The 13,411-nt window shown below is 37.4% G+C and overlaps 1 protein-coding gene across 9 annotated transcripts in view; it reads left to right on the top strand.

Moving 5' to 3' along the window:
* The window catches only part of ODAD2 (outer dynein arm docking complex subunit 2), a 225,922-nt gene that overhangs the window by 9,284 nt on the left and 203,227 nt on the right, over nt 1-13,411 (top strand). For 4 of the 9 annotated variants that reach the window (XR_011570048.1, XM_070800976.1, XM_070800977.1 and 1 more), the window contains 5 exons: nt 1,049-1,206; nt 3,530-3,731; nt 4,370-4,476; nt 4,644-4,780; nt 7,528-7,644. Coding sequence is in view for 7 of the 9 variants with exons in the window: in XM_070800976.1 (XP_070657077.1) it covers nt 1,049-1,206; nt 3,530-3,731; nt 4,370-4,476; nt 4,644-4,780; nt 7,528-7,644 (721 nt within the window). In the remaining 2 variants the exon portion in view is untranslated. Of the gene's footprint in view, nt 1-1,048; nt 1,207-3,529; nt 3,732-4,369; nt 4,477-4,643; nt 4,781-5,541; nt 6,054-6,082; nt 7,324-7,527; nt 7,645-13,411 lie in introns of those variants that run through there. The other 5 variants (XM_070800978.1, XM_070800979.1, XM_070800981.1 and 2 more) reach the window with 5 other exon arrangements.

Raw genomic sequence — 13,411 nt, forward strand, 5'->3', positions numbered from 1 at the left:
CTCAGACGATAAAGAATCTGCCTGTAATGCGGGAGACCCAGGTTTGCTCCTTGGGTCGGGAAGATCCCCTGGAGGAGGGTGTGGCAATCCGCTTCAGGATTCTTGCCTGGAAAATCCCCATGGACAGAGAAGCCTGGCAGGCTATAGTCCTTGGGGTCGCAAAGAGTCAGACGTGACTGAGTGACTAAGCACAGCAGGGAGTGAGGGTTCCATCCCTGGTCAGGGAACTAGATCCCTACATGCCTCAGCTAAGACCCAGTACAACCAAATAAATAAATAGATACATATTTAAAAAATAAAAAATATCAGATGTGGACACTTTTACTAGGGATTATCAGTATGTAATGAAAAATTGGGCAGTTTAAGTAATGTTGTAAGTAGTATAGATATATCGTGGCCATAAAAAATAATATTTTAGAAACGACAACCTAAAAAAGTTAAAATGGGAAAAATACCAATCTAAGAGAGCTAACAATTTCTGATCAGGAAAAAGCCTAGTTAGAAAAACTGCTTGTTATCCTAAAGTGAACCAAATTAGGGGTTTGGAGGGGGAAAATAATCCACAGAAGGGATCTAGTTTGTCTTTTTTCATAGCACTTTTTTTTTTTTTTTTTTTTGCTCAGAAACAGAGTAGCCAAGAAAGTTCCTAACCACTAATTACTGTGGTGTAAAAATTTTATAAATAAAATAACATTGGAAATCCACAAAACATAAATGATTCCCACAGAACTAGTGATTTTAAAAAAGATGTCCAATGCATTATTAGAAAAACAAAACCCAAAACTGTGAGTTTACATAGGTATTCAGGAGATTGCTTAAAAATGTTTTTCCTGGATATATCATATTGCTAAAGAAGTTTGGGGATTTAAGGGCCTAAAAGTGGATGAAAGTGGGAAAATAGATGAGCTTCTAACAAGACCTATTTATATTCTCTATATTTTACCATGAGACATGGAAATAATGTGTTGAGATGTCTTAAATTAACTTCTACTGGCATTCAGGTAACCCTAAGCCTTCAAGAAAAAAAATTTTTTTTTTCATTTTTTAGTGGAACAACAGTCAAATCAGAAGAAGTTGATAAAAATGGAGAGCCTTTGCTGTATCTCTCTGTACCACAAATTAAAATCAGGAGCTTTGGGCAGCTGTCACGTATGTTATATATTGCTAAAAATATGAAGCTGAAGGAAGCACAAGCATGTATTGAAGGTGATATTTATACTCCAGTCTGTGATTTGAACTTTCAGAAACATAATCTTGGGGGCTGGGGAGGGAATCATTTGTTATAGTCTCTTGAAAAAGTTCTCTAAAAGGTAAAAAGTACTAAGTTCAGCTTCATAAAAATGTCCTTAATTTTTCTTGGCTGAAATGTTATGCTCATATCAGCTTTCCACTTTAAATGAAAACCCTAATGCTTTACCATTAGTCAACTTCTAGATTTCTAATCTCTGTGTGTGGTTTAAAGCAAGCCTTCTTAGCTTCTGGAAAGACCCGCGGCCTTTAAGGTTCATGTCAGGGAAAGAGACAGATGTCCAGGGCCAGTGTTAGGAGCCATCCTCTTGCATTCTGCTGTACCAGATGGTGATCAGTTTCCTTTAAAATGAATGTAGCCTCTTCCTTTAGCAGACAACCCATAATAAGCTCACTTCCCATTTGTCTCAGCCGAATACATAGCTTTCTGTGCATTGTTACTTTCATTCAGTGGGAAATATTTTTCCTCTTCACTATAGTTATAAAATGTTCTTATTGCCTAATCATCTGACATGCAAAACAGAATATTATTACCTGCTATAACTTGGCTTTAAATATTTCTTATGAGTAGAAATACCTATTAGCAGGTAATTATGTCATGTGTATGCTTTGCTTCTTTGTGATCATGTGACGTGTGGTTCCCAGGCATAATGTACATGAGTTCTGTCTCATCATTCATTGCCACTGTCTATGTCTGTGAGATGGAAAATTGGTCATTTTATATTCTTTTGATTTTTGGAAAGATGTGAACCTTAGGACAGCAGCCTCTTTTTATGTCTTGTCTACTCTTCCTATACATCAAAGTTACTTTTCTGAAGAGGGATGATATCTTGAGAATAAAACTGAATTTCAGAAGAGTTAATTGAGGGCACACCCCATACATTAAATTCAACTTAATCTGTAAATTTAAATCCACAAAGTGTTATATACCCAATCTGGCTAAATATGCAACCTTTGCTGCATTTTGCCTTTCTGTAAGAGTTCTAGGTAAAGCTCTTAGTTTTAGGTCCAAATTGACTGAACTGAACTGGCAGTTTGGAAGTCAGCTTGTGTCTTTCCCCAGAATTCACCTAATATTTCTCTTCATAATCTTTAGAGATGACAGTTGTTAAGGTGTTGAATGGAGATGCTCGCTAAGTGCTTGGTCCCTGGGTCTCCTTCTCGTGATGCCTGCACCCTACCCCATGCAGGTTTTTCTAACAGCCCCCAGCCTCTCCTGCTAACAGTCCATTTCCTGTGGGAAAGTTAAAAACCATTGCCATCTTCTCTTCATGTCCATCAGGTCATGCCTTCTGAATTAGTCCCATGGGCATTCCCCCTCAATCCAAATGCATATGTATTTTCATCTGACTTGAATTTCTCCTTCCTAAACATGGTTTTGCCCATTTATCCCTCATTTTCAACCATACAGTTTTTTGAAAGTGTTAGTGGCTTAGCCATGTCCAACTTTTTGTGAACCCCATGTATTGTAGCCCGCCAGGCTCCTCTGTCCATGGGATTCTCCAGGCAAGAATACTGGAGTGGGTTTCCTTTCCCTTCTCCAGGTGATCTTCCCAACCCAAGAATTGAACCTGGGTCTCCTGCATTGCAGGTGGACAGACTATTTACTATCTGAGCCACCAGGGAAGCCCCATTTTGGCTTTTATTCTGTTTTCAACATCTCTAGATTCAACTTTCAGCCTTGGTTATGAGTTGGGATTTTAAGTTTTCACTATAATTTTAGCATTTATGTAAATACTTGTTATATTTGTTTTCCCAGTTAACATCTAAGGACATTGGAAATATAAGCAGTTCAAACAGGTGGAAAAGGTTGGCAGTAGATCTGTAGACTGAGAAAAACATGCTCTTTTGGAGAGAAAACATTTGTGAATACTGTTCACTGATACACACACACACACAGACATACAGTTCTAGTGATCATTTTTCTAAGGAGACCAATATTTCTCTATCTTCAAATCGATTCTGGATGTATTAATTGAATGCCTATTCTGAATAAGGTCCCATAGTCAACTTAAAAAGAAACAGACCTCTTGACTTCTGGCCTATTAGGGTGATGACATATATACATGATATTATAGCACAAGGTGAACATCTCAAGAGGAGTAAGAAAGTTTCTAAGTACAACAGAATCTGAGAAATAGAGATTAATTCAAATTGGGTCAGTCAGAGACAGTTTAATGAAATGAACGTGTTTGAGTGGGCTCCAAAGGACTTGGTATTCTATATGGCTCTAGTAATAGACAACAAGAGGATAATTTTCAAAATTTACTTTTTTGGTCAGCAAACAGAAATCCAGTAGCAAAAATCTTGGGCTTGGATTATAATATAATAAGTGAAAAAATTGGAAACTCATTTGTATCTAATATTCTTGACAAAATTACCAAAGATGATGATTCTGAAAGTGAGATTAAGATGAAGATTGCCTTGCAACTCAAGCAGCTGGATCTGCACTTACTCAATCATTCTCTGAAACATATTTCCTTGTGAGTCTTTTTTTTTTTTTTTTTTAAGAAACCTCTGAAAATTGGTTCTGAAAAGTACTTTTAGAGCTTTAGAGGAAACATAAGAAAAATAATGTTTAGAAGTGTTTGCTATTGATTTAACATTACATTATTTGGAATAAAATTTTAGTTCTTCATGACTATTTCTAGTTCCAAATAGTAAAATTTTCAGCTAAAACATTCTAGTAGAATTTAATCTAGTTCTGAAGCCATTATGTGTTTTTTTATCCCCAAAGTCTCTTAAATCATTAGATAAATTTTTAAATTATAATTCACTTATCATGTAGAGTTTGTCAGATTTAAAACTTGTTCATCTTTCTAGTCTTTTCTAGTACTTTGATACTTTCATTAAGAAATGAAGTGACTATTTAAATGAGTGTATTTAAGTGTTAACATTCAACATTCTCAGCATTAAATGCAAATCACTAATTCTTTAATGTCTAGCAGTGCTATGAGATTGTAACATGGTTAAAATTCACTACAATTTTGTTGATGTATAATTTAACTGATATTTTAATTATGAAAACAATATTCCCCAATATAATAGAATGTTTTCATGTTATTTTCTGTGGATTCTCTTTTAAAGTATTTCAAATGAATTTCTTAAACATTTATTTCAGAGAAATACGATTAAATCCAGGGACTGTGAAGAATGACATAGAGCTGCTTAAACAGTTCTCAGGAAAGGGAAAACAGACAGTCTTGGAATCTATCGAGTACACCTCAGGTTCATGTTACATTCTATTTATCTTCATAATTACATTTTCAAAATGCTTCAGTAGCTAAATATTTAAGAAACAAAAACTTGAAATATCAATCCTGTTTTTTGAAGCCAAGCTATGTTACAAGTTGAGGTTAAGGAGCTCCTTTTACTTGTGTGATAATTGCTTTCAGATTATGAATTTTCAAATGGATGTCGAGCCCCACCTTGGAGACAGATTAAAGGTGAAATTTGTTATGTGCTGGTGAAACCTCACGATGCTGAAACTTTGTGCGTTACTTGCAGCAAAGAAGGAGTGTTTTTAAATGGTGTAAGTAATTTATTTTAAAAAACTAGTATTTACTTTACTCCTGAGGTTGATTTGTGAGTGCAGGCACGTCTCCAGGATTGAACCCCAAAACCAGGCAATTGAAGGGTTGTCCTGTGGGATTCAAGCAGATCCCTTTGCTGTGTTTGCTGCCTCAGTGTCCCCTACAGGTCCTCAAGTCAGCGTTCTAGGAAGTGGCCTTCATAGTGACCCATTCTGCTATCTAAAACTAAAACCTCTTTAACATGATCAGTTTGCTGATTAATGATACAAGTATTAGAGGGAAAAAAATAAGTCAAAAAAGGAGCTCCAAGGTAACGAAAGCCGTAACCAGCTTCTGTCCTTAGCGCTGACGGGACTAACAAAAGAGAGGAAGGGGTCCACAGAGGATGGGCTCCCTCAGAGGGGACCCTGCTACCCAGGGAGGGGCTTCCAGGCTGTGCTGGGACCTCAGCATCTCAGGACAGCGCCTGCACGGAACTGGGACTTACGCCTCTGAAGAGCGGGCCCTGCTTGCATTTGGTGGTGGTCCCTTAGATGCTCAGAGGGTCCCCACAGAGCTGGGGCTCACACGTCTGCAGAACAGGCACCTCCAGGCAGTGCTGGTTCCCTCGGAGCCCAGGTATCTCCCTGAAACCAGCTGGGGCCCCTGAAGAGTGGTGCTGCCACTCTTACTGGCATCTCAGGGGCTGAGTAGGATTTGACAGAGCTGGGTCTCTGAGGAGGGGCCCCAGCAGCTGTTGCTGGTGTTTCTGAGGGATCCTGATGAGCCTGGTTCTGGGCCTCTGGGAAAAGACCCCAGAAACTAGAACCAACTGTTGCTACTGGAAGCAACTGCCACTGTGGGGTGAGGGGCCGTTGCTGGGTGACTCTGAGAGGACGTGGGAGGGAGCAAGTCCCTCCTATCTCTTCCAGCCTCCCCGGCAACCTCTCCCCTCTTGCTGATGGAAATTCAGCCGGCCTGGCAATGAAGAAACAGCTCTACAGACTTCGGCCCGAGTGTCAGCAAAGTGTGGGTGGGTGGCCCTCCACCTGAGGGAGGTGGCACATGGCCTTCTGAATCTTCTGGATTAAACCCTGGATGTTGAGGCCCACACATATGTACTGAACTTGGCTGGAAGGAGCAACTCAGCTTTCTTCTCTGCAAAGTCCTGACCTCACTGTCTTCATGTAAACTTGGGCCTCACAGCAAAATTCTGCAGGGAGGATCCAACTCCTTAATGGGGACCCAGCCTTTCCAGAGGACTGTTTGGAGAGTGCTCATGCCTCGGCCTGGGTGGGTATCGAGATGCGGGGCCGTGTTCTTAGTGGCAGGAGGCATGTCTTCTAACCTGCCTTTCAGTGTTCATCTTGTCAGTGCAACCCTGGGCTTGTTTCGGCACAGAGGAAGCAGACAACCTAAATATGATTTTGCTTTCAGTTTGTTTTTATTAATAGAAAAGCAGAATATCCAATTGGAAAATAAGAGATTGAGAAAAAAAGAGGAATGCTTTTCTTTGGCCTTCCAGAGTGGGGTGAGGAGCCTTTGCTTCTATAAAAGGCTGTTGATGCATATACAACTTGGTTTGATATGGAAATATCCGGGTGTTCCTCAGCTTAATAAATGGAAGACAAGGAACTGAAGCTGTTCAGTAATCACAAGGAAATGTATTAGACACTACAGTCGATATGTATAACTATGTTATATATGTGTGTATATATATACATATATATGTACACACAGGGGGCTCCCCTGATGGCTCAGTCAGTAAAAAAAAAATCCCCCTGCAATGCAGCAGATGTTGGTTCGATCTCTGTGTTGGGAAGATCCCCTGGAGGAGGGAATGGCAATCCTCCTCCAGAGGACACGACAAAGAGTCAGACATGACTGAGCAACTAACACTTTCACTTTACATATATATATGTGTATGTGTGTGTATATATATATATGGTGGTGTGCAACTCTGTGACCCCGTGGACTGAGCCCACCAGGCTCCTCTGTCCACATAATCTCCAGGCAAGAGTACTGGAGTGGTTACCTTTACCTCCTCCAGGGGATCTTCCTGACCCAAGGAATCTAACTCAGGTCTCCTGCATTGCTGTCTGAGCCACCTGGGAAGTTACATATACACACACACACAGTTTTACATGTATATATATACACACAGAGAGAGAGACACAGTTATATATGTAACACACTACAGTGTATTGTGTATGTGTGTGTATGTGTGTGTGTGTATGGTATAGGAACAGGAAAGGAAAGAGACAAGAAAGACAGACAGAGGCCAAGGGAAGAGGGACAGATGGTACACGGAGGTCAGACCCCTGAAAAATGAGCCTATAGTAATCATACTCCACACAGAATAAGAGCAGGGTGTGACCAACAGAAACATAGGCTTTTGTGTGGTAACATTCTCACCTCAGAGGCCTTTATGACTTCGTCAAAGTCTCATGAAGTCGTAATGCATTTTCACAGGACAGAAGAGTAGAGGGAAGGAGCTTTCAGGTCTCTGCTGAAGCAGCGAGCCATGTGTGTCTAGAAGCCCTGTGTGTCTAGGAGGCCCTTGGTAAAGGCTTGCTGAATGAGTGAATACATAAATGAATTTACATTACATTAAGAGGGAAGGGTTTGCCTGCATGTTTCATGTGTAAAGACAAGCACATGGATCCTTTAGAGAAGAAAACATTACTTGTGGTTGGGTTGTGATTTATTGATCAGATTCTTATGTTGCTAGTCCATTAATTACAGCACCAAACTTTTTCTTCCAAAGGGCAAAACAGATGATGAAGGGCAAATTAATTATGAAAGAAAAGGAGAAATTTATAAAGACCTTGTCACACTTTTAAAAGAAAAATCAGCAATATTTTCAGAAAATATGTCTAAACAGGTAAGTTTTACAGTCTCTTTTGAACTTTTATATCGTTATAGTTTTTGGCTGCAACTTTCTGTAGTATAAAAAATTGGGGACTAATGCTGCATTGTTTTGGACAGTACTTTCAATTATTGGAGTGTTTTCCACAATATAGTATAAAGTAATACATGTTGTAAGTGTAGCAATTTAAGAATATTTCTGGTTTTCTTTAGGTGACAGGAATGATATTTCAAAGTGCTTTCTAAATAGGACTTTTTCATTTTCCATTTTGAATTAATTACACTGAGAACAAAGGACTCAGTCCTGGTAACGAAGCCTACATGTTTTGATTATTTTCATCCTTTCCGGGAATCGTATGATTACTACCTAGTTGGATTGCCTTGATAAGTGTGTCAACTACATGTGTATAAGAACACTGTTTATGTCTTCCATGGTTTGTAAAATAGTGCTGAACAAAGAAATCAGTCAATGTGATATTTTGTGAAATAAAATTTTGGTTGAAGCTGATGTAGGTAGAAAACAAAATTCTAAGAATACTAACATGATCCACTTATGTTCTGGGCTGATTCTCAGGCTGATGGCAACTCTATAGACGCCCCCTCAAGAGCTCATTGGTCAGGCTCATTGTGTTTCTGATGCTGCTGCTTCTGCTGTTTTCTTGCCAGACTGTTGTCATTCAGCCTAGCATGGCCCCTTGTCATCATTTCATGAATTCTTTTTATTTCCTGGTCTTTGATCACCGGTTTCCTGGACCCTGGTTTTCCATTGTTGCTGTTGTTATTGTCATAAAACACATATATACATAAAATATAAAATGTGCTGTGTTAACCATTTTAAGTGTACAATCCAGTGGCATGAAGTACATTCACAAAGCTGTGCAACCGTTACTACTATTTCCAGATCATCTTCATCATCTGGAACTAAGCAATAACTCCATTAAGCAGTAACTCTTCCTTCCTTCTCCCCCAACTCTTGGTAAACTCTAATCTACTTTCTGTGTCTATGCATTTACATATTCTACGTATTTCATATAAGTGGAATCACACAATATTTGTCCTTTTGTGTTTAGTATATTTCACATACCATAATGTTTTCAAGGTTCATCTGTGACGTGCCTGTATCTGAACATCATTCCTTTTTATGGCTGGATGACATTCCATTTATGTATGTACCAAATTTTGTTTCTCTGTTCATCTTTTGATGAACACTGGGTTTTCTACCTTTGGTTATTGTGAAAAATACTATGAATATTGGTGTACAAGTATCTCTTTGAGTCCCTGTTTTCGGTTCTTTTTGGTGTACACATCAGGGTTGATTTTCTGGCTTATATGGTAATTATATTTAACTTTTAGAGGAACCACCAAGCTGTTTTCACATCCGCTGAATCATTTTACATTCCCAATAGCAGTGTATGAAGATTCCAGCTTCTTTACGTCCTCACCAACATCTGATATTTTTGTGTATTTGTATTTACTATAGATTTCCTAGTAAGTGTGAACATGGTGTATCCCACTGTGGTTTTGATTTGCATTTCCCTAATAATTAGTGATGTTGAGCATATTTTCATGTGCTTATTAGTGATTTGTATATCTTGTTTGAAGAAATGTCTGTTCAAATCCTTTGTCCATTTTATAAAATTGTCTCATTTTTGAGCTAGAGTTCTTTATATATTGTGGATATTAATTCTTTATTAGAAGGTTTGCAAATGTTTTCCCCTTTTCTGTGGGTTATCTTTATATTCATCTTGATAGTGCCCTTTGGTATATAAATATTTTAAATTTTGATAAAGTCTAATTTATATTTTTTCTTTTGTTACTTGTACTTTTGGTATCATATTTAAGGAACCATTGCTAAATCTGTCATAATAAAGATTTGCCCTTAACTTTTCTACCTTTCTACAATTTTTTGTTTTAGTTCTCTCAAGTTTAGGTCTTTGATTCGTCTGGAGTTAGGTTTTGTGTATAGCGTTAGGGTCCACCTTCACTCCTTTGCACATGGATGTTCGGTTTTCCCAGCACCATTTGTTTCAGAGATTATTCTTCCCCCACTGAATGGTCTTGTCATCCTCATTAAAAATCAATTAACTAAAAATTTCAAGGTTTATTTTTGGGCTCTCAATCCAATCCCATCAGTCTGTATGTGTATCTGTATACCAGTCCCATACTCTTGACTATCATAGCTTTCTGTTAGTTTTGAAATCAGGCAGTATGAATCCTCAAACTTTGTCCTTGTTTTTTCAAGACCGTTTTTTGGTTATTTGGGGTCCCTTGACTTTCTGTGTGAATTTTAGTCTTGGTTTTACTATTTCTGAGAAAAACATCATTGAGATTTTCATAGGGATTGTATTGACTCTGTAGATTGCTTTGTATAGTATTGTCATCTTAATAATATTATCTTTTAACCTACAAATGTGGAATGTTTTCCTACTTGTTTATGTCTACTTTAACTTCTTTCAGCAGTATTTTGTAGTTTTCATGTAAGTCTTTTGTCTTTTTAGTTAAATTTATCCCGAAGTATTTTATTCTCTTTGATGCTATTGCAAATAGAGTTGTTTTCTTCATTTCCTTTTTGATTGTCCGCTGCTTAGCATATAGAAATACAACTGATATTTGAGTGTTAAAATCAGAAGTAATGTTTGAATGTGAAATTCAAAATTGAATCCAGCTAATTTGCCAAATTTATTTAATTCAGTTTCTTTTGAATCTTTAGGTTTTTCTACGTCTAAGATCATGTCATCTGTGAACAGAGATAGTTTACATTTTCTTTTCCAATTTGGATGTTTTAAATTTCTTTTTCTTACCAAATTCCATGGCTAGAACTCTCAGAACTATGCTGAATAGAAGTGGCCAAAGTAGATTACTTGTCTTACTCCTGATCTTAGGGGAAATGCTTTCAGGCTTTTGCTGTTGAACGTGATGTTAGTTGTGGGCTTTCCATATATGGCCTTTATCGTCTCATGCGTTTTCTTTTTCTTGGTGTACCCCATCATTTTGGTAGTGCTTCCTGAGTAAAAGAGGCACATAGGAGGAGAAAAATTGAGGGTTAGCATGTTTGAAAATATCTTTATTCTTCTCTCTTAGTTGTTGTTTCTATAATGACAGTTTCAAAATAATTTTTTTCTTAGAATTTTAAAGGCATTTTCCTATGTGACCTGTTTGTTTTGGCTTTGCTCATATAATGAGTCTGTAGGATTTTCTCTTATCCCTGATGTTCTGTAATTTTCATGATGATATGGTTGGTGCTTGTGTCTGTTTTTCATTAATGATGACATATGTCTTTTAGAACTGGAAAATATTTTTTGTATTACATCTTTAATCATTTTTTCCCTCTCTGTTCTCCTTGTTCTCTTTATGAGATTCTAGTTGGATTTTGGGGCCTCTGAGGTTGATCTTCTGATTTTCTTTTCTCTCATATACCCCACGCCACTTTCTGGAAATACACCTTTACTTTGTCTTCCAAACATTGTGTAAATCTTTAAAATTTAAGCTTTCAAATTTTTAATGTTTTGTTTTGGGTGTTTATATTTTTTCAGACCATATTCTTTCATTTCTCTTGGGTAAAACGTAGGACCAAAATGGCAAGGTTATGTGGCGGTTATATGTTTAACTTTTTAAACAATTGGTAAACTGCTTGCCAGTGATTGTAACATTTTCCATCCACTCTGTGCACCAGACTGACAGCTGTGCCACATATTTGTCAATGAGTGGTACTGTCATTCCTTTATTTTAGACTTTCTCTAATAGGTGTGTACCACCATCTCACTGCAGAGAAGGCAATGGCACCCCACTCCAGTACTCTTGCCTGGAAAATTCCATGGACGGAGGAGCCTGGTGGGCTGCAGTCCATGGGGTCGCTAAGAGTAGGACACGACTGAGAGACTTTGCTTTCACTTTTCACTTTTATGCATTGGAGAAGGAAATGGCAACCCACTCCAGTGTTCTTGCCTGGAGAATCCCAGGGACGGGGGAGCCTGGTGGGCTGCTGTCTATGGGGTCACACAGAGTCGGACATGACTGAAGCGACTTAGCACTATCTCATTGAATTTTAATTTGCACTTCTTGAATGCATCTTCTTATATGCTTATTAAATGTGATTCATATATCTTAAGTGGTAAAGTATATATTCATATCTTTTGCCCATTTCTTATTTTTTTAAATTTCTTATTATTTAGTTGTGAGATATATACCTACCTACCTACCTACATACACACATACATATAAGCTTATATTTTCTTTCAGAGATAGGATTCGTCAAATATTTCCTCCCAGGTGGTGGCTTGTCATTTTATTCTCCAAAAAGTCTTTCAAAGAACAAATGTCCTCAATTTTGATGAAGTCCAACTTACTAATTTTTTAGAGTGTTGTAGGTAATAAAGCTTTACCAAATCCCAGTGTCACAAAGATTTTCTCCTGTGTTTTTTTTTTTTCTAAAAGTTTTTAAATGTTAGGTTTTATATCTAGGCGTATGATCCGGTTTAATATATTTTTTGTACATGCTGTGAGGTATGGATCAGAGTTCATTTTTTTCTTCTGCATGCAGACACCTAATGGTTCCAGCATTATTTGTTGAAAAAGAATTGTCCTTTCTTTGCCCAGTTGTCCATTTGTATGGGTGTATTTCTATTCCACTGATCTGTTTATTTTTATATCAGAGCCATGCTGTCTTGGTTACTGTCGTCAGTCAGTCTCGGTTCAGGTATTGTCAATGTTGCTGCTGTTCTTCAGAGTTGCCAGCTATTATGTATCTTCTGCATGTCCATTCGAATTTTATAGTCAGCTTGTCAGTTTTTTCATAAAAACCCCTAAGGATTTATGAATGATACTGTTTTGAATCTATAAATCAATTTAAGAACTGACATCTTAACAATATTGGAGTTTCCAGGTCGTGGAACTCAGTGTTTCTCCCTGTTTAATGTTACTCAGCGTGGCTCTCCATCTTACTCAGTTTCTCTCTGCACTGTTTTGTAACTTACAACACACGTCTTGCACACCTCTTGTGAACCATCTGTAAATATTTCCTATTTCGGGGCTATTGTTAAACAATAGTTTTAAGGTTTCAATTTCTGGTTATTTGTTGCTAGTATATAAAATACACTTTTGTATACTGATTTCATATCCTGAAACCTTGCTAAAGTCACTTAATAGTTTTGTCTGGTTTGTAGATTCTGAGGGGTTTTCTACATAGATGATCATATTGTCTCTGAATAAAGATCATTTTACCGCTTCCTTTCCAATTTCCATCATTTTATTTCTTTTTCTTTCCTTAATGCACTAGCTGGAACCTCCAGTACAGAACTGAGTAGACGTGGTTTCTTGTTCCTTGTGGTAAAGGGAAAACTTTCAGTTTTTAATTATTGTCACCTGTCAGCTTTTCATAGATGAAATTTATAAGGTTGAGGAAGTTCCCCTCTATCAAAGTTGTTGAGAACTTTATTAGGATTGGATGTTGGATTTTATCAAATGATATTTCTGTACCTATTGCGTTAATCATTTTATTTTATTTTTTAGTTTAACTTGGTTAATTATATTGATTTTTGAAAGAGAAACCAGCCTTACATTTCTGGGACTACCTTTGTGCAGGGTGTATTACCCTTTTTATTTATTTATTTTAAATTTTTAATTGGCTAACATTTTATCAAGAAGTTTTGCATCTGTTTAGGATTATCAATGTGTGGATTATCAATGTGTAGATTTCTTTTCTTCAATATCTTTGTCTGGTTTGAGTATCAGATTAATACTGGCCTTATAGAATGAGTTGGAAGATTCTAACTCCCATTCAGTTT

Source organism: Bos indicus, chromosome 13, assembly GCF_029378745.1.
Source record: "Bos indicus isolate NIAB-ARS_2022 breed Sahiwal x Tharparkar chromosome 13, NIAB-ARS_B.indTharparkar_mat_pri_1.0, whole genome shotgun sequence".
In the NCBI taxonomy this organism is placed as follows: domain Eukaryota; kingdom Metazoa; phylum Chordata; class Mammalia; order Artiodactyla; family Bovidae; genus Bos; species Bos indicus.